We start from the raw sequence: 25,050 nt of genomic DNA, 5'->3' as shown, positions 1-25,050 counted from the left end.
CTCAGAGCAGCCTTAATTTATGGCAGCTAACACATTTCCTTCTGCACCATTTCACAGGTGTGGGATCAGACGAGCAATTCATGTTCTATTCTCCGCCTGTCCCCCCTCAGCACCCACCTCAATTCATCCCCAAAGTGCCAGTACAGGGACAAATGCTGCCACCGTGCTTAAAAAAGCTTTATTGATCTGAGAGTGTTCAGAGAGACTCTGCAACAATACAGACTGCAGCCACATCCCTCCACCGCACTGCCTGCATGTGAATTCGTAGCATTAATGTCTGCACTGCACTCACTGATCTTAGCTGGTTTTAGTTGCATCCAGCCACACGGGAGGCCAGAATGCTGCACCCGGATCCTTCCCAGAGATTCACTCTCTTTTGATTTTATGTGTTTGATGAAGGAGGTAATTTTTACTTATCAAACCCTTCTAGAAGCTCGACATTTGGGTTTGAATTGGGTACAATTTGTTCAGGTTTTTTTTGTTTGCTTTGAGAAAGAAACCATCCCATCACCATGTAGGTTTTCTGTGGTGTAAATGTACAGCATAGCTGCCATCACTGTTGAATCTGGAGCTTAAGAGAACACTCAACCAAATAAAAGCCACACCTGCTGCAGGCCGGTGCCCATCTATATTTGATTATGTTGCTCTCTGACAGAAGAGAGGATTTTTCGTGGCTGTAGCAGGTCTAGAATCTTAAGGGCGATAACTGGGCAAATCAGTTGAGTTGGGCAGCCAGTTCTGTGCAGACCTAAGCAGAATAGCAACGTGTGACTTACACACAGCAGCACTGCGCATGAGATAAAGATGCGGGCGTAGTGTATGCAGCACAAACCCAGGATGCAGTGGGAATAAATGATGAAGATATTTCCTAGTACATACATGGAGCCTGGCAGGACGGCAGGAAAATCACCGGGTGACGTTCCTGCTGGTGGCATTTTTTTGGAAGGAGGCACAGAGTCTCTTTCAGAGGAGAGAACATGGACTCCGCTCGGGGCCGCCGGGTCCCGTGCTGTGCTCCCACCGCGGGTCTGCGGCGACACCCAGCGGGCAGGGCGGGCACTGCCACTGCGCTGCCGCAGGGTCGGCCTCGGGCCCTCGCAGCCCCGGCCCGGGAGCGCCCTTCTGGTCACGGAGCGGTGTGTCAGCTGCTCCGTTTTAGGAAGAAGAGATCTCGAAGTGCAAAACGATGAGCGTGCCGCCCCTTCACGTTTTTCACGTGTAAAAGGATGGGCTTCATGGTGAGGCTTGGTGTTCAGGAGTAAGATCTTGCAGGTCTGGTGTCTGGTTCTGTGAAACATACCTCGTTTGCTCATTAACAGTCAAGGAAAGCTAATAAAACATTGGGAGTTTTCAGGAAAGGAGAAGAGAACAAAAAGAAACAGCGTTACGCTTGTGCATGTCCAAACTCATCAGTGTCTTGAATGCCCCCTGCAGATGTGATTCTTACTCCCATATAGTCCGTCTGGGAATGGTTTTGAGAAGGGAAACAAAGATCAGCAGAGTCTGTCCTATGAGAAATGATTGGCTAGCTGGCATGTTTTGGCTTGGAAGAAAGAAAAATGGTGGGGAGGTGTGGGAGGGTGGCGAATACAATACAGGTCTGTAGACCAGTGAGTAGCTGTGAGATAGGTTTGGTAACTGGCTCCGGCTCTTGACCAAAACCACCAGACTTGCCTTGCAGGGGAACATCAACTTTATTTCTACATGTGATCACTTGGATTCTCTCGGATCCCCCCAAGCCCAGGGCCGCTCTGAACTTTCTTCCAGTGTTTCTCCTACTATATTTCACTGGCTCACCTGCCTTCTCACTTCATTTTTACACCTTCTCCTCCATTTCCTCTTTCACAGGTTTCTGTGCTGACTTCTGCTCTTTCAAGTGACTGATTGAAAAGAAAGAGATGAAGCAATATGAATCCCTGAGCATCAGCTCATCACTGACCCCGAGGAAACGGTCTGAGGTGGAAACAGTAAGGACAGCAAAGGTGACAGCTCTTCTGACTCTTGTCTGCAAGGTAGATATTGCCACTAACACATCTAATTCAGTGTTAAAATGTGCTACGCAGCTTGATAAGGAGCATCTGTATTTATTTTTTCTTCCCACATCAATTCAGCAGCAGGCTTTGTTGTCCACTGCGTCTCAGTGGTTCCTCGTTTGCTTACTGCTCAACCACACTTTTGTAATTTGTGCTTAAAGTACTTGGCTACCCTATGTAACCTCTGATTCAAGATTAACCAGGCTAAAGCCTGTATATTGCCTGAACATAAACGCTTTTTGCATGGCACTGATAGATGAAAAGGAATGAAGACTGGATCTAATAAAGTCATTCATATCTCAGCTGCTCTTCGAAAACATTAGGAGGCTGGGAGGTAAAAAGATTTGCAAAGCTGACATATTGCTTCTAGCCTTAAAACTAGAATACAGCTTATATTTAAACCCATCAACATGTACTAAGGGGAGGGAATATTTGGCCATCATTAATAGGGCTTTCAGGTGATGAGTGACACGTCAGAACTGACTGCAAATCTAGGGGGAAATCTGTGGTCCAATGACAAGTGGTGTAGCCTGCAGCAACTGGCAACCTCCAAGGAGTTTGTTGCTGACTGCTCTGACTCTTAGAACTTGGACATGATTGCTACAGGCACTGAGAAAGAGGCACTTTCAAGAGAATGAAAAGTTCTGTAGTTTGAAGGTGGGTTTCTAGGGAAAACTAGGTCTCCTAAGAAGAACGATCAGAGAGAAAGAAAAAAATAAGAGTCCCCAGGGATGGAGGAAAAGGTCTGAAGGCATAGATATGCTGCCTTTGCAAATCGTACTTCAGCTTCGGGGGAAGACAATATTGAGCTGATGCTTCTCATGCAGGTTTACGAGCGTGAATGAAAATGCCGTTCAGCTTTGAGATCCATGCACTCTCACAGGAAGTTTATAAAACAGAAAAACAACCCTGACTTCTGGTTTGGTTCAACGAGGCTTCTGAGTGTACCAGGCACTGTGCGGCCTACCTTTCACTGAGGTAAGTAGTGTGTAATAAATGTGCTGGATTGATAAGAAACATGTCCTTTCAACAACTAAATTGAATGAGGGTGTGTTCACTTTGTATTATAACAAATTAAAAAACAAAACAAAACAAGGCAGTAAATAAGTGGAGGCACTTGCCTGTAGTCCACAATCCCTGTCTGATTCTGGTCTAGTTTTCGCACTAGTTCCGCAATTTGGACCCGATCCAGTTGGATGTTTGATTGCTAAGAGGAGAGAGAAATATTTACAAATCTGTTCATTTTAAAGCAGAAATATCATCTGTATCTGATTGGAGTGTGGCCATCTCCTAATAGGTGAGGAGAGAGTTGGTTCATGGAAAAATACAGGATGTAAAAGTCCAGAGTGACGGTGGGGAGGATAAAAATAATGTTGGGTTGGTTGGTTGTTTGCAAAGGTGTAAAGTAGCATGATGGAGAGGTGACCAGTGCTTCTGGTACCATCACTGTGGTAGTTGTAGCAGGAAGAGAGTTGTCTACTCAGTGTGTAGGAGCAAGGGTTTAAATAACTTTAAATACTCACTTTCTCCTAGCAGTAAGAAATGACTATCTGTTAGGACCAAGTAGTTCTATCCTTTACAAAAAGCTGACCTTTGTGGTTTTTCAAGGTTCTTGTGATACTCTAAATTTGATCTATAATCACTGATGCCCTCTGCAGTATTTACTGGATGTCACAGCATTTCTGTTGGAACCTGTTGAAGGCTCAGCTTTTGCAGTGGGTGCCTTTAGCCTACTTGTTGGAACACCACCAGCAAGGCTGACTGGTAGCTGTGGTGCAGCAGAGGGGATTGAGCACCCTGGCCGTGATTTCAGGAACACACCTGCATCATGGCTCTCCGGAAGGCTGACACAGGGATCTTCATGTTTCCATCCTTGTCAATTTTCCTAAAAAAGTCCCAGAGTCGTAGGTTGTGTTCATTCAAATATTTCTAAGAGAAGCAGAGATAAAACACAGGCACAACCATGGGGTGAAACAGCCCCTGATGCCTGCTGCAAGCTCTCCTCTTACTCCTCCACCCTGCCTTTACTCAGCCCATCTCTGAGATGTATTTCTCCTTAACTATTTATGCAGCCACTGTCAGAACAAAATCCCACCTGCGCTGCTTGGCTGGGCTGTCTAATCCAAATACAATCCTTTTCCCCCAGTCTCTGATCACTTCAGTTTCTCTTCTCTGAACTCCTATCTGTTTGAAGGACACACCTGATTATCATAACTGCTGTTAGAAACTGCAAACCATGCCAGTATGAGTGTCAGTTACTAGCTGTGAATGTGAGCAGCAGCACTGTTTGATGTGAACTAACAGCTCAAACTTTTACTTAATTTCATTTGAAGTCATATATACAGCAAGATTTCATCCAATTAGCTACAAATCTCCACAGCAGGTAGAAAGCACAGTGAAGCTGGTAGTGCAAGGGTTATTAACTTAGTAGTGCTCCAGTGCTACGTTGCCTTCCAGCTGGGAGGATAGCACCATCTGCTGCTATCCATAGAAATTACAGATCTTAAAAAGCTAAGTATTTTCTATTTAGAACAGTATTTGTTTATATTACCGTACCCTATTTTTATGAAACACATTCATTTTGATGCTACATCACAACTGTCAGTGAAGGCTTCTGTGAATTTCAGCTATTGTAGTGGCTTGGTGAGCAGAGTGCATGCTCATTTCGATCAAACCTGAAACCAATCAGTTTGCTCTCCACACCTGGCAAGCAAAAGAGATGTAAACGTGCAGTAGTGATTCTGAATATACTTTTCTGAAGGAACTTGCCTGAATTTCCTACTTGAAAGAAAGCTTATCCATTCCAACCTCTTTCTCTTCAAATGCTTTTCAAGTGCTTGAGGCATGGGTGCTGTGTACAGGAGACCTATGGAACAAAATTTAATAGCTCACCTGAATCACTTTCATGGCATTTGGATGCTGCTTGGGGATTTTGGAGACGCAGCCTTCAACTTCCCCGTAGATAACATCTAGTTCAGGACGGGTTTGATACGCTAACTCAAGCAACTTGATGAAAGTTTCATTCACCAGGACATTCTGAAACATAGACGGAGGGAGAGTCAGTGTGGATGACCAGAGAACAACAATGACTTGTGTGCATTAACTGATCTATCTAAAGCCAACATTAACTACTCCTTCCTAAGGTGGTGCCATTTTCCTGTACCTGATCTTCACCTTCAGGAATCCCATGGGAGCATGACCCTAAATAGGTGTTCTTAGTTCTCTTTTCCCATGTCTGAAGTCAGAAAAGGACCTATAATTTACATAGAAGTTAATTGAATGCAAGGTAAATGTTGATCAAGTAAATGCCTATACTGAAAACTATACTGAATGTTAGGTGATTCGTGTTCATCTCAGAGACAGTTCTGCCTGGATCTCCTCTCCATTCTATTAAGATGTAGGCAGCCAGGCAAACAGTTCAATGACCAGAATTTGTCTTAGAGAGCCGAAAAATGAAAACAGTATCAGCCAAGGTGTATGAGGATTAATATCTCTGGTGATGTGGCTTTGTAGCCCAGATAAGAGAGATGCACCTATCTGGGAAGTCTGTGTGTTTTCAGATGAAGAGAACTTATGGTAGAACACTGTTTCCTTGTGTAACCCTAAAGAGGAAATTCCAGTTAGCAGTGTGAGGCCTGGCACTGCTTTTTCCTAAGGATTTCAGACAGAATAGTGGCAGTTCAGCATGTCAGAGCCCACACTCTGAGTTTTCTGTTTTACTGCTTATAGATTGGGCAGCAGCACAGCGTCCTGTTTCAGGGCTCTGTGGTGTTACTTTACTCTTTGGGGAAAAAAAAAGAAAAAAAAAGATGTCAGTGTAATTTATTCTACCAATATGATGAGTTTAGCTCTACCTTGACAGACATTTTGAAAATATAATTACGATTTTCCAGGAGAGTAAGGAAATGCAGTTGTTCATGTATTATGTTAGCTACGTATTAAACTGATGGAAATTTCAAGGCAATTTAGGAACAGAAAATTCACAAATGCTTCCATTTTCTGTCACTGCAAAAAGTTCCCAAGGCATCAAGCATCGTATTCTTCCTTCTATATTTACAAGGTATCCCAGTGAATTACTTTTAGCTAAAGAATTTACTTTACAGTGAGGTCTTGATTGCTATTACTTGTGAATAGTCTTGAACTAGTCTGAGTCTGGCTGGATTTAGTAGCCTTCATTCACTACCAGTGTTTTTATGGATGCAGAGTGGCTCACTGCCAAAGCCATTCAGACCTTGATGAAATACGCAGGCTTGCAGTGCATCTCAGTCTTGGGAACCCAGCACAGAGCCCCAAGCTGTCCCTGCCTGCAGCCTGCTCTCTCCGAGGCTTGCCAGGCTGGGCTTGACCCCAGGAGAAAGGCAGCAGGCTGCCAGCGTGGCCTTAGAAGCAGCACAGCAAAGCACTGCGCCTGGCTGAGCAGACCATGCTGGAGTCAGCCTGTACCTGGAGGAGGCCAGGTGGTTATTTCTGCGTCTTTGGCACAGTCATCCCACAGTCCAGAAAAACAATGCACGGGCAGCTGATAAGTAATGGCATTTTCTTTCACACTGTGATGTTGAAGATAGGCATGTTGGCTGTTTTGATTCATGCCTTCCATAAAATACCTGATTGTCAGTAAATGCAAGTTGAAAGTCTATAAAAGTAGATTATGGAAAGAGTGTGAGGAACAGCTGTGCTTAGAAATGGTGTCAGAAGCAATAAACTACAGCATTAAAAGTGTGCCTTTCTATCGCTTTGCCTTTAGTAGTGCTGCCAAACCTATGCGAAGGTTTCTAGAAATGATCCTTATTTGAAATTTTGCTTACAGAAACACTAATTTTTCCTTCTTTGAAAGTCAAAATAAACATTTATCACTGATAGAAGGGGCAGAAAAGGCTGTTGTTTGCATCCTCCTTTAGGTTTCTTATTAAAGATTAAAAGCTTTTCTAATTTATTAAAGGTTTAAGACAGCAGAAGAACTTTGGAGGTGTATATTTGCAAATACTCTGAATTGAAATACAGGACTATCAATGTCACAGGTGGAATGAAATATATCAGAGAGGTTAGAGGTTTGTCGACAAACATGTGACTGAGATACCACAAAGGCATTGTAAATTCGTGCCATTGACCATTTACTTTAAGAAATGACAGATAATTCAGACTTTTTGAGGGGTGGAGAAAAGAGAGCTTTTGTTAACACTGAAAAGCAGAAATATTTAGTGAGATTTAAGATTCTAAACATTAATTAAGTCCTTGCCTCAGAATTTCTCAAGTGGCTCCTTTTATATAAATGCATTTCAATAATTGCTTTAGCTTCTCAGAATTCAGCCAAAACATACGACTCCTTACAAGGTTATGAATTGTTTGGGTTATAAATAGTTAAACTAACAGAAAAGTGCATACTTTATCAAAGCCTTTTATTCACACGCAGCCTCTTTTAGTTTTCTTTTGCAAAATGAAGCAGTCTTGGCAAACAATTTTCTTTTATGTTAATTTATGCTGAAAAAATTGTCTGTCCTGGAGGAATTCCCGTTCTTCAGCTGATCTCTGCTGAAAGCCCTTGGTGCTCCCAGCAAAGACCAGAGATGAATATTATTTATTCTGCTTTGTTCTCATTTTTCTAATACAGGAACCATAGGACAAAGATGCCACCTGTTATCCAAGTCTCCAAAACTCCCCCTGAACTATTTTCAGCTTTTTGCAAGTGTGAACACAAAATTTATACTTCAAGACTCAAATCTGTTTTTTTTTAAATGTTCTTTCCTTTAATCATGTCTCTCCCAAAGGTAAACAGAGGACCCTGAAGCCACTGACACATTCTGTAAGTCCATCCAGGCCTGCAAGCCACTCTTTCTCCCATAAAGCCCCCCGACATGGATGGGAGAGGCAGGAGTGGACTGGTGCTTGCCCAGGTGCCTGCTCAGCAGGGGTTTGGGATGTAGCCCCTGCTCTCACTTAGGACATCAGAAGCATTTCTAGGACCTTCTGAGCCATCTTAGAAGTAGCACATGAGGTTACAATAATATGTCCCATTACCATCTTGCTATGGAGGGAAATACATACTAATATTTGGCCTCCCTGATTCTTTTCCTCTCACCTTTAATTTTTTCCTTTGCTTTAAATTTTATTTATTTATTTATTTATTATAAGAAACACTTTGCTTTCAGTGCCTTGAAGCATCCATCTCTTTCTGTTCCTCTTTCATCCTGACAGAGTATCAAAGCACTTTACAGTATCTAGCATCTTAGGCTACCCTGGAGGGAGGCAGCTCAGGGGATGAAGAGAATTCATCCTCTACTGTGAATTCGCTCCCCCTTCTTGTTCTGCTGCTGCAAAATTGAAGGGAGTGAAATGTGATGATTTTACAGGCAAATTTCTCCAGAGATAGTCCAAAATTCCATTATTTCATGTGGCTCCTACAGGGCTGCAAAATGGTAGCCTTTTTTTCTTTTTTTTTCCTTAAATAATGGCTATGCGTAAATAAAACAGACAGCAAGTCTCAAAGCAGGTTTGAAGGGAACAGCTCTGGGATTTAACCAGTTCCTAAATACGTGTGCTGTGTGGGCTTTTAAGTTTTCCAGTACATAAGCTCTTACTGAGATGTTGATCTCCTCCATCACGGAATTGGGGTTCTTTCTGACAGATCCCACTAGCTCAGTGGCACCTTCCACAGTCAAGAGATTATTGGCCATCTGTGGAAGAAGAGATGCAGACAAACATGGTGAGAATGAAGCTTTTGTGTCCTTGCAGGAGGTATGCTATAACCTCAGGAGTGACCCTTTCTTCCCATTCTGCAGCAGGTCTGTAGAATAACTGTGGTCCCTTCTGATGCATTTACTCTTTGTCTCACCATCTCTTGTCTCTGTCCCTCAAAACTCTGCAGCGCAGCTCTCCAGTGGATTTGCCTTCTCAGCCTCTATCTGTCTCCATGTATGAAATTTGACGTGTTCCTGATGTGTGTCACGCAGGAGTATGTGATGTGGGGTGTGCTCAGTCATGTGATGGCAAACGGCTGAGGCAATGGACTGTACTGGAGGATGTGTATGCTAGTAAAGTTCATCTGAACAGAGAACCCTGTGAGATGGCAGCTACCCCTCAGGACCTTTCCCATACCCTTTGGATCCTCTTGACAGTGCAGCTGATCAAGGCTCAGGCTGATAGCTCTCTCAGGCCTACAAAGTCAAGATATTTAGAGTTATGGGGTAGGCATTGCCATGTACATTCCTTAGTGTATGAACATCACCTCTTCTCCAACTTGAACTTTGTATGTACTCTCCTCTCCAATTATGTGAAAAAAAAGAAACCAAACCCTAAGGTCGTTAACATAGGCCAGTGGAACTCTAAATTATTAGCTCTAAATTATTTATGTTATCAGCTCCCAAGACAATCTGCATAGCTACATGAAAGAGCCCTTGCTACCCTTTGCACCACTGCAAAGACATTGTTAGGACAGTAACTGCTATGTTGCACGTGCTGCCTGTAGGGTTGCCAGCTCCTGGAGAGGAATGCTTAAGCTTTAGTGAGTGATCTTACCTTTGACCATGTTAAGAATGAGACAAGCAGCCACATTTATTTAGGTAATCTAAAACAGCAATCCAAAAAAGGCAGTGTGGTCACAGTGATTTACAAAGACAGGGGTGTCCAAAGACAGACCTGTACAAACAGTTTTAAAGATGTCCCTCAACCACTATACTGCCGTTTGCAAGCTCTCAGGGTGATGACGTTAGCTTTGGCTGAGATGAAAATCCAGCTCATAAGGAGGCTGACTTTTCTGAGCAGAGTTCCTACAGAATGATTTCAGATTGAGGAGATAGATTAGCTTTCAAGCCTAACCTCTAAAGCTAGTTTAGCTGGTCATTCAGCTTTGCGCCATTCCAAGATTATTGATTCTTAGCTTATCAGGATACAATTTTGGCTTTCTTTTTCCAAGACTTGATAACATACCTCAGGGTAGTGCTGTGCCATTGCCCTGATGTAACAATAGCAGATTGTCCTGTGTTTGAATAAATTTTTAGCAAATCATTAACACACTGAGAAAGGCATGTTCTGGCCTACCTTCAAATCCTTCCAGTACTTGAAGGGAGTGCATAAACAGGAAGGGAAATGACTGTTTACATGGGTTGATAGTGATAGGACAACGGGGAATGGTTTTAAACTGAGACAGGGGAGGTTTAGCTTAGATACTAGGATGAAGTTTTTCACACAGAGGGTGGTGACACACTGTAACAGGTTGCCCAGTGAGGTTGTGGATGTCCCATCCCTGGAGGCATTCAAGGCCAGGCTGGGTGTGGCTCTGGGCAGCCTGGTCTGGTGTTTGGTGACCCTGCACATAGCAGGGGGGTTGAAACTAGGTGATCATTGTGGTCTTTTTCACCCCAGGCCATTCTGTGATTCTATGATTCAAATCTCTGTTTGAACTTTTGCCTTATGTTGAAGCTTACAATATGTACAAATATGTATATTTACAACTCTGTGTTATGGATATACGCAGACCTGATGAATGCCTGGGTTCTCACTTGACTAAGACTAGATAAGAGAGGAATCAACCACTTTGGGGTAATAATGGGTGTGGTGTTATGCCAGAGCCAGTATTTTGAGGGAACAGTGCAATTAATTTGCCCTGGCAGAAACTCAGAGCGTAGAATTTCCTTCTGCTTTGTTCACCTTCAAACCAGAGCAGTACTCATCTATCCTATTCTAGTTCAGACTGCTCACTCTGTCTTTTGTGCCTCAGATCTTTCTACTCCCCCTGTTTGTTCCTCCAGCCCTGCACGGGCTTTATTTTACCTTCAGAACTTTGAGCGTTCCATTGACTTTAAGGCCTTTGCAGATCTTCTTGGCTCCCTCATTGTTGATCTGGTTGTTGCTGATGTCCAGGTGAATCAGAACACTGTTAACTTTGAGAGCTTCTGCTATGGCCTGTGCTCCCTCATTCCCAATGCTGTTCCAAGACAGGTTGAGTATTTTCAGTGCAGCATTGCCCTCCAGGGAGAGAAGAGAGATCTCAGCTACTGCATGTACACCATGTGTATCAGTCTACCCTTTCTCGACTGGCTGAGACAGGAGCATCTCTCAAGTCACATCCAGCCCAGCCCCAATGAATCCAACATCTCTGCAGTTTCCCAGCATCTCTCCATCCACATGAGTCACCAGACCTACTCACTGCTTTAATTGTTCTCCTGGCACTGCCTCCTAATGTCGGTAGGATAAGCCTTGCTAGAGCTACTGAACCCTGCTCAGACCTCAGGGATGTAAGTGTTTCAATCCTCTTCTGATAGTAATCACTGTGAAGGGTATCACAAGACAGGAGAATTCCTACCTTGAGACCTGTGCCAAATGCTACTGTTCCCTTCCTCCTCAGGTGGTTCCAGCTCAGGTCCAGAATCTCCAGTGTTGTGTTGACAGCTAAGAGAGAGAAATGGAGGTGTTATCTTATGAAGAGCAGTCTGAGCACAAATGCTGACTCACAGGCAGGGGCTCAGAGCAAATTTGCTGGGCATTCAGCAATGGCTGTACTTACAGTCATCTCTGTCTGCTGCATCCACAGAACAGAGAACGGGCTATTGATCACAAGCAGAAAGGGAAGACAGCTTTTTTTGGCTTAATCAAAGGATGCATTGCGAAGGAGGGAGGTAAAGAGAGGAAGGATCTCTGACTCTAGTAGGCACTGTTTGTCACTGGAAAAATGTCTGGATACTCCTTGCCACATCCAAAACATCAAAATTCATTCTGCCTATCTTTGATTAGCAGAGGAGAGGAAATCAGCTTCATAATAGTAGCTGTGCCCAGCTGTATACATGCCAGTGCCAATTCCCATGCAGAACACACCTCACAGTTTAAGTTTGACTTAGAGTAGGATATGTGTGAATTCATTTGTGTCACTGTGACACTGAGAGGAGTAGAAGTTACTGCCAAAACTTCTCATCTTCAGAAAGAATTTCTCATCCAGATTTCCCATGGATGGGAGGATGGACGGAGGCAGATGGTGAATTTAGCTAACTTAAAAATATTCCTTTAAAAAAACAGATCAGAAAAGTAACAGATTCTGCAATAAACTCTGCAGCTCCTGCCTGAATTGAGCTGGAAGGAAGGAAGAGCTGTAAGAAGTTTTAGTTTGGAGATGCATTTTTCTTGGCTGGGAAGGTCACAAGGTTCAGTATTGGTCCCTGGGTTCCCTTCAGACTTGTGCAATGCAGGGACATAGTGCCTAGTCCCCCACTGCAGTTTTAATTAATCCATCTTTTAAAGACATGGACTGTAATTAGAAGCAGGTTCCTATCAGTGTGAATACTGAACCAGGGGAAGGAAACTGCTAATTAAACCAAAGACATGTTACTGGCATTCTCAAGGAGCACAGGATGCTCAGGTCACAGACTTGTGCCTGTGATGGTAGTAGGTTTCTTGGGACTGCTGAGGGAAGAAACGCTGTCAGATATTCATGAAAGTCTTTTCTAGTGCACAAATAGTACCACAGATTAATGGCTGATTTTTACTGTTTTGTTTGTTTTCCCTCTCCAGGGCTACTACGCATCATGGATCTCCCTTTGTCTGAATAGCTAAATTAGGCAGCTTTATTTTATTTCTTTGTAATCTGTTTCCCTTGCTGCTTGATACACAATGAGTCAACCCATTAGAGTTTGTGCTACTTAAGAAAAATTTAAATTAGTGATCAAAAGCTTAAAACAAACAGCTTTTACACTACTGAATTCCATTAAAATGTAATTTTTTGCTTTAAACACTGTAAAGGACTTCTCTTTCAGCTCCCTCTCTCTGACATAGACTCCTCTGTTACTGTGGTTTCTCATCCTTTATTTCTATTCTGAGACAGCTGTGAAACAGTGGCCACAGTCAACTGTGGTGATGAGGGTGAGCTGGTGGACCAGTCAGGAATTTATAAATCTGGTCTTTTGTATTGCCCACCAGGTCATTGGACAAGAAGAAAATACATGTTCACCATGCTGTACCTATTGTGCCTGCCAATGACTGCCTGTACTCCTGGCTCTTAGAAAGTAATAAAGTAAGTTACCGAGCATCTGTCCTAAGAGCTGTCCTCCCTTCTCAGAGAACTCATTGTGGCTGAGGTCCAGCTCCTTCACTTGGTAATTGCTCTGCAGAGAGACAAATGTGCAGGAAGAATGAGATCTTCCAACCAGCTGCAGCTGGCTGCCATGCTAAGGCCCCAACATGAGGATGAAACAGAGGGATATCCAACACATTGAAATCTACAGCATGTGGGAGCTCATCAGTGTGGAGATGGTGGCACTGTGTACCCCAAGACAAAGCTTTGTCAGTCGTACAACGTCATAGCAATTATCTTCCCAAAACAGCAAAAGCAATGGGACTTTGTGTTGTGCAAACTTCTCTCACACAACTTAGGTCTGATCTGTAACACATCCTGTTCCTGCCCCCTATTTCACTGCCAGCACTGATTCCTAACCAAGAGCACTTTCTATTATCAGCTCAAGGCCTTCCCTCACGGCATCTTCAGGTGGTGCCAAATGGTGCAGAAACTTGGAAACAAGAACTGAGAAGAGAAACCAAGATACTTATTTTTGTTGTAGAATTGCAAAATGCTCTTAGGTTGGCCTACTTATGTTTCTTGAAAATTTGGGGTCACCCGTATTTCCTTCTGTTGTCGTTACACAGTCCTGAGGTTTTACTTCTCAGCCAGACTCACAAAGCCATTCTGAGAAAACATTAATTCAGTCCATCCTTCTTTGTATCCTCCAGGCTCCCTCGTTTCTGAAGTAAGCAAGAGGCACTTAGCAGAATTATGCCAGGAACTCATACAGTTATTGCCACCTGAAACTATGCCAAGTGAATAGCAGCTTCAAAATGAGGAGTCTTACGCCATCTGGGCCGCAAATGACCTTGGATTTCAGGTAACTCACCATTAATGCATCAGCAAGGCATGATGCAGCCTCCTCTCCGAAGCTGTTTCCTATGGAGGAAAAAGTGTGTGAACAGTGTGCTGATCTCTCCCTTGGTGTTGTGTTGGGGTCTGCAGGAAACTGTGCTTTTATGTGGAGCATTCAGTTAATCGCAGTCCATATTGGACTTTGATATGTTAGCCCTTCCTCCACTTCAATCTATAGAAGAGAATTATCCTAAGATGTGGGAGATGCCCAGCAATGATCTAAGTTTCTCATATGGGACTGATTTGCAGGGGGGCTGGAGGTTTAGCAAGCTCAATACTTATTTTGATCATATCATTCTAAATCTAGATTTCCACACTGTCACTTTGGGTTCTTGGAAGGGACGTAATGGAGAAATTGTTATTGCCCATGGTCTGACTAATGCTCTTGGAGTGGGAGACTGAAATGAAACATGTGGCATTTCACTTCCACTGCTGTCACTGCTTGAGTGCATGCAGCCCACCTGAGAGCTGAAGAGTATGGAGATAGGATGCATTTTCCAAAAGCAAACTGGCAATGGCTTCAGCCCCTTCTGTGTCTAGGTGGTTATTGGAAATGTTCTGGAAAGAGACAAGGTAGGACAAAAAAGATGAGCCCAAATAATGAATTAGCTTTATTGTGTCTTTAATACACAAAATCTTAAGAGAAAAATGCAAGACCAATAATACAAGAAATGCTATCCAAGCAACAATTAATAGAAGCTAAAGGTGTGTTTAATCCCATATCCTTCCTGCAGAAACAAAGTCCTAGAGCAATTGGTCTCACATGGATCTTTGTCTTCAGTAAGCCAAGAGACATTTGGCTAAGAGCATTTCTTCCCAATGCAACACAGATCCCATGGCCTATCAAAATGCATTTTCCATACCTCACTTTCAGATTGAAGGAACATTCCTAAGGATTTTAATCTGAAAGTTATGCATTACTCCCTTAATCTATTTAGAAAAGTTTCCCCATATCATATTGGAGGATAAAAGTTCCTGACCAAAACATTTTTCTGTTGGCTAAGCATGACCTAGAAAGACCTAGTTCTGGTAATTATTGTTACATCTGCTAGTGAAAAGAACAGTTCCAGGCTCCCAGATCTTGGGAGCCTCGTGAGACTCATTACATGCACACTTCTGCTTTTCAGAAGCTTGTACGTTTTAAAACTAGATGAGCATAAAATATCATGACTTTCAGATATGAATATTTTTGCATGGGAGCAACTGTTATTTGGTTAAAACTTGGAATTGAGTGAATTAGTTTTCTTTATTGAAATTCATCAGATGATTGATCTTGGTAAGCAATACTTTTGGCTAAAAATTATATCAGATTGGGTACCAGTTCTCGAAGAGAGCAATTCTCTCGTAACATCTCTGCTATGCATTTGGCTCCTTCTGCCAGAATGTGGTTATCTTCCAGCTCTAAGTGGGTGACAGTTGCATTAGACTGCAAAGACACAAAGGTAAAAAGAGACACAGAAAAGACAGCCGGGAAGTTAGTGAAGTGGGTAGTTTCCTCAGTTAACAGATACTGTACATTCCTCCAAACCTCAGTAGGCATTGCAGGTCCTAAACAGGACTCTAGGCAAGGGGCATGGCACAGTAATTGCAGCAAAGGTCAGTAGTTGCCACACAAGGCTTTCCTGTTCAGGGGATTAGAAATGTAAGGGAGGCTTGGAATTCCTATGGGTAATGTAGGACGTTTTCTCCCACTCTGTGTATTCAGCGATGGCTTACAATGAGAGGCCTAAAATGCCATTGACAAAAATGGCCCCACTCTTACTAGGTACTCACCACTAGAGCAATAGCAATGGCTTTGACACCTTTGGGTCCCAGACCGTGGTGGTTCAGGTTTATATAAGGCTTGGTCAAGTTCTGAGCAAAGTGTGAGACAGGCACCACCTCCATCAGCCTGCATGCTTCCAGGTACAGCTCTGCACCCATAACACCTGCAAAGGCTTTCCCAGGATCTGCGGAGAAAAAGTATATGAATGAGTGGTGCATTCTTTGTCTGCCATCCATCTTCTGAGGCTGTTTCTCCCAAGCACTCCAGTCTCTGTGAGCCCAGAGAGTCCCCTGAATAAGGCACAGCTGGCAAGCATGAGCCAGTAATACCCTAATACCCCAAAGCAATCACTCTGATATAGATTTCTTGACCTTTCTGTGTTAAGCACAGGACTTGCCCCCAGTATCTGTAACGTTTCTTGATGCTAGATCGTTGAGATGAGGAGCAGAGGAATTCTTGCCTTAGCATTTGTGGCAACATGGGAGATGGGGACAGCCTGCCAATTGTCTGCTGAGAACTAAGCAGCCACATCAACCAAGATCTCGCTTTTTGCCTTAATGAGTACCTCATTTTGTTTTGTCTTGAATGACTCAAACCAAACCATCAGCAAACGATGCCAGTTTCCTTGGCTCCGCCTCTATGTTAAAACTTATACCGCTAATTACAGAGCTAAATTAAGTAATACTGTGCAACAACTGCAGAATTTTGCTTTTAAAAAGTTATCTTCCATCCAGAATTTTCCCCATACCTTTATCCCACACTTCTAAGAGTTAACGTAGCCTTCTTTCTTTTCCATTTGGCATTTGGTGACAAGCTGTAGCTTCTCATCAGTCTGCAATGTGACTAAATCTTTCTTGGTGTAATTGAGAATTTCTGACATCAGGCAAAAACATTTTCATCAGTTTTTTTTCCTTTAAGTCTTAATTGAAGCACGCAGCTGATATTGCCAGCAGAGTGAGGGCAGCTCAGAACATTTTGGCTTACAATCAGCAGAAAGAATCCCAGCATTCCCATCTTGGCCATTGGGTGTTGTTGACACAGCTGCAGTGAGAAATATCAGCGCAGCTGGCAGCTGTATTTCCACAGAAACCTGTCATTTGGAATTCCTTCATCAAAACCCCATACATAGAGCTCATATTTCTCCATGTTGTTATACGCATTCAGTGGTCTGACCTCAAGACAAATTCTCTGCCCATTTTTCCAGTTCAGTTCAGTCTGAGGCCTCTCACAAAAGTCTTTTTTTTTCCTTGCATTCTTTATTTTAAATTTTCCTTCAGTTTACAACACGTTAAAAAATGTTCATCCAAAATTATGGAAAAGTCCTACTGTGACACAAATGAGCATAAAACTTGTTTAGCCAGAGGACTGACTTCACCAGGCAGGAGTTAAGAGAAGAGCAAGTAGAAGGGGACAATCATGGCAAACTTATGGCATGCAGACAACAGCTGGTACGCAGTGTTTCATCAGGGTTACACGTGCACTGGGCCTGATCCCCACCCCTGGCTTCTAGCTGGTGCACTGCCCAGGCAGGCTGCTCTGCCAGTGTTGGTTATTAAGGACTAGAGGAGAAAGGAAAGAATGAAGGAACGGCCATTGTTTATTCTATATAGAGAGGAGTTGAAGGAAGACACTTGATGTCAAAGGGGGAGTTTCTAAAAGGAAATGACTCCCCCCTGCCTTTCTCAACTGCCAGATGTCAGTTCAGATGTCAGATATGGATGTCAGGACCCTGATGTGGTTGTGTTCTGTGGCCTTCATTTCTGACACATACATCTTGGTAGGTATAGCACTGACTGTAAGGGGAAAGGATAGTGAGGGGCAGATGGCAAGAAAGCATTCACCTTCAACATCTAGGTCAGTGTCAGAGCCTTGCATGGCCTTCTCTGCTGAGGCATCAGACAGTGGAGACTCTGGAGGCTTACTGATATCTGGCTTCTCTTCGTTCTGATCTGCTATTAAACGAAGAAGATTCACATGTCAGTGCCAACCCAACACCTTTGAGACTCCTGGTATGTGACAGAACTTCCTGCTGCTCTCACTGAAGTCTGCACCTCTCTTCAACATTCTGCAGACGTGCTCCTTCCCCAGCCCCGCTTTATGCCAACCACTCCCTGTGTAGGGTACCCATGTGGTGCTAGCTCTGGCATGGGGACAGGCTCACATCAGGTCTTCATTCCCTAGTGAGCAGCCTTTCTCTCCTTCCCCTGTTTCTGAAATGACCAGACAACAGAAGATTTCCCTTCTCCATCCCACTTTCCCACAAACCTATAACTCAAAGCTGTGCCAGTTCCTTTAAGCTCTCCTGAACTGACTCAGACTTTCCCAGGCACTGGCAGGATACTGTTGGCTGACTGCTATCAGACAGGGATAGCTTTGTAGTACTCTTCAAGCAAAGCAGAAGAGGAATTTTGGATGGTATTGTATGTTGGGACTGAGTGTAACCAGACCCGCTAGAAGTAGCACAGCTTCTCTTACTTACTGTTCATAATTTATTTCACAGTGAGAGAAAAGGAGAATTTGGAAAATTCTTCTTTAAGACAAAAAACTGTACTCTGGAATGATCAAGAGTGATTTTTCTAAAATATTTTTTGGTGAATAACTACACTTTTTTTTCCTACTGTTTCTTTTCATCCCTTGTCACTGCTTTTACTACCTTCTTCCCTTATTCCCTTACTTCAGAGTTCCAGGCTACTCTGAGTGTCACTTAGCACTGATGTTTCATGAAGCTTGCAGTTTGGCTGTTCACTCAGATCTGTGTGAGGGAAGGACTGGACAGCTGGCACCCACATCACAGCATTTCAACCATCCCTGCAGCTCCTTCATTATATGTTCCTTCTGCCAGACTTTGTTCAAATGATGGCTTTATTTGTATTTTACCACGAGAAAGACAAAAGAAAGGGTAAAAAAAGGTTCAAATCCCATGTAAAGAACTCACGGGACAAAAAGACCCAGATTAGGAATACTGTAATAATATCCTCAGATCCTCTTTGCTTAATGACCCTACATGTCATCCTAATAAAAACAAACTTCCCACCCTAGAGATCAGACAGTCCTTTCTGTGCTATACAGAATCCCTCCATGCTTAATCACCTTCTGGTAATGTAACTGTTGTGTGCCCACTATCAGCCAACCCTGCACTACATGATCTGAGCCTTGTGAGGTAGATCCAGAAGTGGTCTCTAGAATCCCTGTGGAGCTGTATAAGTTAGCACTGATTCAGATGTTTATCTTGTTAAGATGTTATTCAAGCAGAAATTTAAAAGGTATTGAATCATGGTCATCAAAAAATCGTTTGAGTTGGAAGGAACCTTAAATATCGTATGGTTCCAACTCCCATACCGTGGGTAGGGACATATTTTAGTAGACCAGGTTGTACAAAGCCCCATCCAACCTGGTCTTGAATACTTCCAAGAATCATAGAATCATAGCATCATAGAAGTGCTCAGGTTGGAAAACACCATAAAGATCATGAAGTCCAACCACGACCTAACCATATTACCTAACTCTAACAGCCCTCAGCTAAACCATGTCCCTGAGCACCACATCCAAACGGTTTTTAAACACATCCGGGATGGTGACTCAACCACCTCTCTGGGGAGCCTATTCCAGTGCTTAACAACCCTTTCAGTAAAGAAGTTTTTCCTGATATCCAACCTAAACTTACCCTGGTGCAACTTAAGGCCATTTCCCCTTGTCCTGTCACCTGTCACCAGTGAGAAGAGACCAACCCCGCCTGTGCTGTAAGCGCCACTCAGGTATTTGAAAATGGAGGCATCCCAGGATACAATCTGTTTCTGGACAATCTGTTCCAGGGTCTCATCCTCCTCAAAGCAAAGAATTTCTTCCTAATATTTAACCTACCTTTACCCTCTTTCCTTTTTAAACAGTTATCCCTTTTCCTATCACTGTAGTCCCTGATAAAGAGTCCTTCTCCAGCTTTTCTTTAGGCTCCCTGTGTTGGGGAGCCCAGATCTGAATGCAGTAATCCAGGGGAGTCTCGCAGGAGAGAGATCATTGTCAAAACCAATGCAATGAAGAGTGAGGAGTCTGGAAACTCTTCTCTCTCTCACTTTTTTTGAGGCACTGGGACTGCAGGCACAGCTTCTACCAACCATGAACCTGGGGGGGAGTTCATACCATGGTTTGATGGGAGACTTGCAATGGACATACTGAAATAATAGCAAAACCCTTCTCATGTGAGGCTAACAATGCCTGTTCTATGGACATACTGCTTTATGTTGTTCTCTCTGTTGCATTTTACAAGTATTTGGTAAACCACACTAGCAATTTATACTGGGATGGTAAAGCTTTGTGGAGTAGAGGAAGTTTCTTCTCTTTTGCCTAGCATTACAAAAAGGTCATGGCTCCCACTACTGAACTAATGAAATCATCTTTCTTAGAATCACTGCTTATAGTGGTTCAACTTCAGGTAAAATGAAAATTCTATAAATCACTCTCTTTCTCTTCTAAGATGTAATCTAATTGATATACACTAAGGAATTTCAAGTGTGAAAAGAAACTGTCAAGGTCATCCTCACTTCTATGTTCCTTATACCACACCTTAAAAATAATTCAGGTGAACAGCCAGGTCCCATCCTACTATGATTAAGATCAAACTAGAGTAGAATTTAATGAGAGAAAAGTTATGCTAAACTAGGAAATAAGACAAAAATACTACAAACAGGCTATTTGGCAGAGCACAGACCCAAGTCCAGCCTGCCTCACAAAGCCAGCCAGCCAGCCCACCCTTCCTAGCAAGGGAGGGTTAAGATAGGACCTCATTTTACACAGTGTAACCTACTAAGCCCCCCCCTGAGGAATGAGGGGCAGCTGGGTATAATTGCCAGGAGGTATAATTGCTGGTACTGGCCAGCTGGCATTTTATTTTCTAAGCAAGGTGCTGGGCTGATTTGTCACCAGCCTGCTGGCTGCAGCCATCTCCGGCTATCAGCAGCCTGGGTCCCCTGACACCCCATTTCTTGACAGTAGGACATCTATGCAACCCAGGTCACAGAAGGGAAGCCTTTCATTTGCCTACAGCCAACTGTGCTCCCTGTTGGACCCTGCTGATTGGGCTGTTTCTGACTATTTGTAGATAACCAAGCACAGCACCTGTGTCCTTCTCAGAGTCCTTGCCCATGGCTGTTTTCTTGTCACTACCAATGAGCTGTAGGTTTATTTGCTTTTTCTCTTCCCTCTGTGAGAAGTTTACAGCCACCTTTTAGGCCCCACCGTTTCCTCTAATTCATTCGTACAAAGCACAGCTGTTCAGCTGCAATTTAAAAGCCTCCAAGAGGAACGGTTCTATTTGTAAGGTTGATGTTCTTGATTTATACTGCTTACAAACAGCAAAACCCTGTTTTGTGTTCACAGAGGCTGGCTGGATGTTAGGAGAACCCTGTGTAGTCCTCAGCACCCCTACCCCTCCATTCTGTCTACTTGGCCCTTCTGTGACCTCACTTCCACACCCAACCCCCATGTTCCAGGTTTCTCAGGAAACCAGGGCTGTTTGGTCTCTGATGGTGTCAGCACCCAGGGACAGGATCAGATGATGTTTTGGCTGTGAGAACCCGAGGAATATCAGAAGGTGATGCCAGATCTCTGGTGAGTGTTCTGCTTCCTTCTGGGTCGGTCCTGCAGGTTGTACAGCTTTGTACAAGAAAGGCAAACTGCAGCGTTTACACTCAGAAAGGAGCTTAGAAAGAAATGGGTGCATCAGTCTTATTAGTATTCAACAGATTCAGACTTTTCTACTGCCTATTTGCCCGTGTGTTCCTCAATAACATGTGGCTTGTGAACATACCAGCATTTAATGGGGCCTCAAATCAAGTACTCATTTATCTGGCCAAGTAACGGTGGTGCCAAATTTGGCTCAGCACTTATTATTTTATGCTATTTATGCTGAGGACTCCATAACCTTTCCTAAGAGGCTAAAACCAAAGCTGAAACACAAGAGGATTTCTGATGGAGGCTGAGCAGAACTGATGCACACACTTGGAAATCTTTGAAGTTTATTTAAACTACCCTATGTACGAGGACTGCTCTGAAAATAATGTCTCCTATTTTATTATGTTGGCCCACAACATCAGAGGCAGCTGTTGGTGGTATGGCAGTAGAGGCTGAACCTTCCCACCAATATTCCATTGTATATATATATATATATATATATCTTTTTATTTTTCCCCCCACATGTTCTACATAAACCTCCCAGCTAGTCCAGTCATTAGAGGCCACAGCAGGGCTACATTTGGCTATGAAACAAAATATGATGCATAAACCAGTGGAAGGTTTGACCCCAAAGCAGACCTCTGTCAGCTTTGATTCTGTTGCCAAACTTTGTAAATATTTTTCTCTAGCATAGGCCAAACAACAGTGGCAGTCCAGATCCTTGCCTGTCTGTAGTTCTGGCCAACATTCTTCTCTATTCCAGTCCACTTATCCTGATGTGAGCTGGGCCTGGAGATACTTTTTGAACTCTCAAAGAACAGCTTTGTTTTAAGTTCCCTGGCCACTAGCCCTTGGTGTCACAGACCCTTCCTCTGGAGAACATCCTCTATTTTAGGCGGACACCAACGACGGTTTGCCTACTGCAGAAGGATATGAGGGACTTCAGACCACTGATGTACTTTGCCAGAGGCATCTGCAGTTTTGGCACAGAGATTACTCCGTGACATACACGTAATAACATCAGCTCAGGTCCCAGCCGTGTACACCTGTTGTGCTGATCTCAATGAGCTACATACTGCTCACTTCTTGAAAAGAGTCTAAGGACTCAAGAGTACCAGTCTTATGAGGAGCAGGTGAGGGAACTGGGATTGTTCAGTCTGGAGAAGAGGAGGCTCAGGGTAGATCTTATCACTCTCTACAACTACCTGAAAGAAGCCCAGGTAACAGTGATAGGACAAGTAGGAATGGCCTCAAGTTGTGCCAGAAGAGATTCAGGTTGGATATTAGGAAAAAAATTCTTTTCTGAAAGAGTGGTGATGCATTGGAACGGACTGTCCAGGAGGTGGTGGAGTCACTGTCCCTGGAGGTGTTCAAAAACAGTGTAGATGTGGCGCTGAGTGATATGGCTTAGTGGGCCTGGTGGTGGTGTGCTGATGGCTGGACTAAATTATCTTAGTGGTCTTTTTCAACCTTAATGATTCCATGATAACCATAGATAACCCATATGATAACCCATCCGAGGCACAGCCTGGTAGCACTGGTTGGCGCAGAGGCGGGGACAGCATGAGCCTTGTTGACCTAATTGCAAGAGCCCGTCTTTAAGGGAGTTTGGAAGAGGGTTACGGAGATCGCCCTCCAGAGGCGTGCTGGGTGTCCTTCCCAAGCGGGAAGGGAAACACCTCGGGTGGCACAAATCATTACTCTGAAAATATGAGAAGCTTTTAACTTGAAGCAGAAACCAGCCTCTAGCAAGTGAGAGGCAATAATCAGTATGGATATAGGATCAAAATGCCCCCTACCAGAAGACAAGGGTAATTTTAATGGACATCGCAGTTCAGTTGAGTTAGATTTGATAATTCTTTATATTACTGTGATACATTAGAAGTATATATTTGGTGTAAAGAGCTGCAGTGATGCTCAGTTTGATGTTTGCCTTTGGGTGTTGTGCACAGCCAAATGCAGAATAAAACAAAATATTAAACACGTAGCTCAAGCAGGACTTTTTTCCCTGGAACTGGGAGCTGAGGCCTGTCTGGTTGCAGCATGACAGGCCTCAGCTTCTTACGGCCACAAGGCGCTCACAGTGTGCTCACAGCTGATCAGATGGAGTGGTTTTGTAGAGCTGTGACATGCTGTGAGCAAACCAAAGGAGAACGCTTTCCTGCGCTGGTGCTTCAACGTGCTGCCCATGAGGTCTGTCCGCACAGCCTGTTTCCTGCAAGGCGTTGACTATTGTGGTTACAGGTTTGCAAGACCTGTAGTGAACTGTAATTACGAACCGCCTGGGACCAGAAGGGACTTTATGTGGTGCTTTTCCAGGGGATTACAACTTTTGTAGGCTTCTGGAGCACAGAGCGCAAACTTTCATTTCAAAGCACTCCTCCCGGCTTGCGGACCGACCCGGCCGCCCGGCGTCAGCGCCGTCACCCAGCCCCGCGGCAGCCCGGCCCCGGTGCCAGCCCCACCCCGGCCGGGGCCATCCCACACGCCTGCCCCGACCTGCCGGGGCCGGCCCGGCGCGGCGCGCAGCGAGGCCCGTGCCCGAGACGGCCCGGCGACGGGACGGCCGCGGCGCGGTGAGTGCCTGCGCGGAGCCGGGGCTCGGGCCGTCAGCCCGTTGCTGAGGCGGGGCCGGGCCGGCGCGTCGCCTTGCTGGGGCCGGGCCGGCAGAGGAGGTCGGGCCGAGCCGCGCTGCGCCGCGCGCTATGATCGGCACCGTGCTCTGCTACGTGCTGCTGCCGGCGGTGCGGCTCCTCAGGGCCCTGCGAGGTAACCCGGCCCCGGGCGGGCGGCGGCGGGGCCGGGAAGCAGCCGGGGGGGGCGCGCGGGGCCCGGCCTTCCCTCCGCTGCGCTCCGGACGCGGCGGCGTTGCCTCCCCACAGGCGCCGCCCTGGGGCCGGGCCGGGCCGTGGGGGCCTCGGCGGCCTCCGCTCCTCGGGGGAGGCCCTGCCGGGTCCTTCCCCAGCTGCGCCGCCCTGGGCGCGCGGGAGGGGGGCCCTGGGCTGCCCGGAGTCGCTCTCTGGGATAGCCGGGCCCGTTCTGCTCGCTCGGCGCGGCTCGCCGCGTGCGCAGCTCGGTGCGGTTGGGTTTGGAGGCCGGTCCCGACCCTCGCTCCGAAATCGCGGATTTTGTTGTTGGAGGCCCTGAGCGCGCTGCCTCGGAGCCGCTCTGCAGGTCCGGGGGAGACCTTTGGAGACGGCCGGCGCTGAGGCCTGGTAGCCCTTAAGCACCTTCAGTTGAGTCTGCGCAGGTTTCACCTGGTTTCCCCCAGCCAGCTGTGGCTTCGCGGGCCCTGGTGCTGTGCTCGTGTGGAGCCGTCCTGCCCCAACCGGTTCTCACGTCTGTGGCAGCCGCTGCTGCAGGCTGGTCACTGAGACCGGCTGGCTCCGCCGACATTCAACTCTTGCCTTATAAGCTTCTGTGGTAGCCGCGTCTGTAACGATGTGTGGAAGTACTGTGCTGGTGGTATTTGTGACAAACGTGAGCTTTGTTGCAAACGTACCGAGGGGGCTTGTGGGACTCAGTGCTACATTTCTGACGCACGCAAAAAGCTTTGACACAGAAGATACCAGCAGTACAAGAGATATTGCTGACCCCTGTGTGTTACTGCTCTGGCTGAGTGACTGTTGCAGGGGTACAGCAGAAAAAAGGTGATTTGTAGACAACAGAAATCCCTGGTTAACAGCAGG

General features: G+C 45.0%; 2 protein-coding genes across 8 annotated transcripts in view; one reads left to right on the top strand and one right to left on the bottom strand.

Annotated features, from left to right (window-relative positions):
• ANGEL1 (angel homolog 1) overlaps positions 1-25,050 on the top strand; it is a 74,937-nt gene that overhangs the window by 36,371 nt on the left and 13,516 nt on the right. For 2 of the 5 annotated variants that reach the window (NM_001031205.2, XM_015287393.4), the window contains exon 1: positions 23,866-24,130. In NM_001031205.2, the coding sequence (NP_001026376.1) occupies positions 24,067-24,130 (64 nt within the window). In that variant the 5' untranslated portion in view covers positions 23,866-24,066. Of the gene's footprint in view, positions 1-1,848; positions 2,013-2,860; positions 3,012-12,935; positions 13,030-13,742; positions 13,895-23,865; positions 24,597-25,050 lie in introns of those variants that run through there. The other 3 variants (XM_025150750.3, XM_015287394.4, XM_046941774.1) reach the window with 3 other exon arrangements.
• LRRC74A (leucine rich repeat containing 74A) lies at positions 183-24,918 on the bottom strand. 3 transcript variants are annotated; one of them, XM_046942550.1, is made up of 15 exons: positions 24,619-24,918; positions 17,536-17,646; positions 15,703-15,878; positions 15,248-15,355; positions 14,391-14,487; positions 13,904-13,953; positions 13,039-13,120; positions 11,332-11,417; positions 10,800-10,994; positions 8,609-8,704; positions 4,926-5,069; positions 3,855-3,962; positions 3,155-3,240; positions 1,798-1,880; positions 183-1,329 (listed from the first exon to the last, which is right to left on the bottom strand). In XM_046942550.1, exons 1-14 carry the CDS (start codon positions 24,755-24,757, stop codon positions 1,817-1,819), a joined length of 1,542 nt encoding a protein of 513 aa, XP_046798506.1. In that variant the 5' UTR covers positions 24,758-24,918; the 3' UTR covers positions 183-1,329; positions 1,798-1,816. The 3 variants fall into 3 exon arrangements, with proteins under 3 accessions (XP_046798506.1, XP_426448.5, XP_015143194.2); XM_426448.8 differs by lacking the exons at positions 183-1,329; positions 24,619-24,918 and adding an exon at positions 20,807-21,774 and having other exon boundaries at positions 1,453-1,880; XM_015287708.4 differs by lacking the exons at positions 183-1,329; positions 24,619-24,918 and adding an exon at positions 20,807-21,774 and having other exon boundaries at positions 1,453-1,880; positions 17,536-17,643.

This window comes from Gallus gallus, chromosome 5 (genome assembly GCF_016699485.2).
Source record: "Gallus gallus isolate bGalGal1 chromosome 5, bGalGal1.mat.broiler.GRCg7b, whole genome shotgun sequence".
In the NCBI taxonomy this organism is placed as follows: domain Eukaryota; kingdom Metazoa; phylum Chordata; class Aves; order Galliformes; family Phasianidae; genus Gallus; species Gallus gallus.
This window is presented reverse-complemented; position numbering and strand designations above follow the sequence as displayed.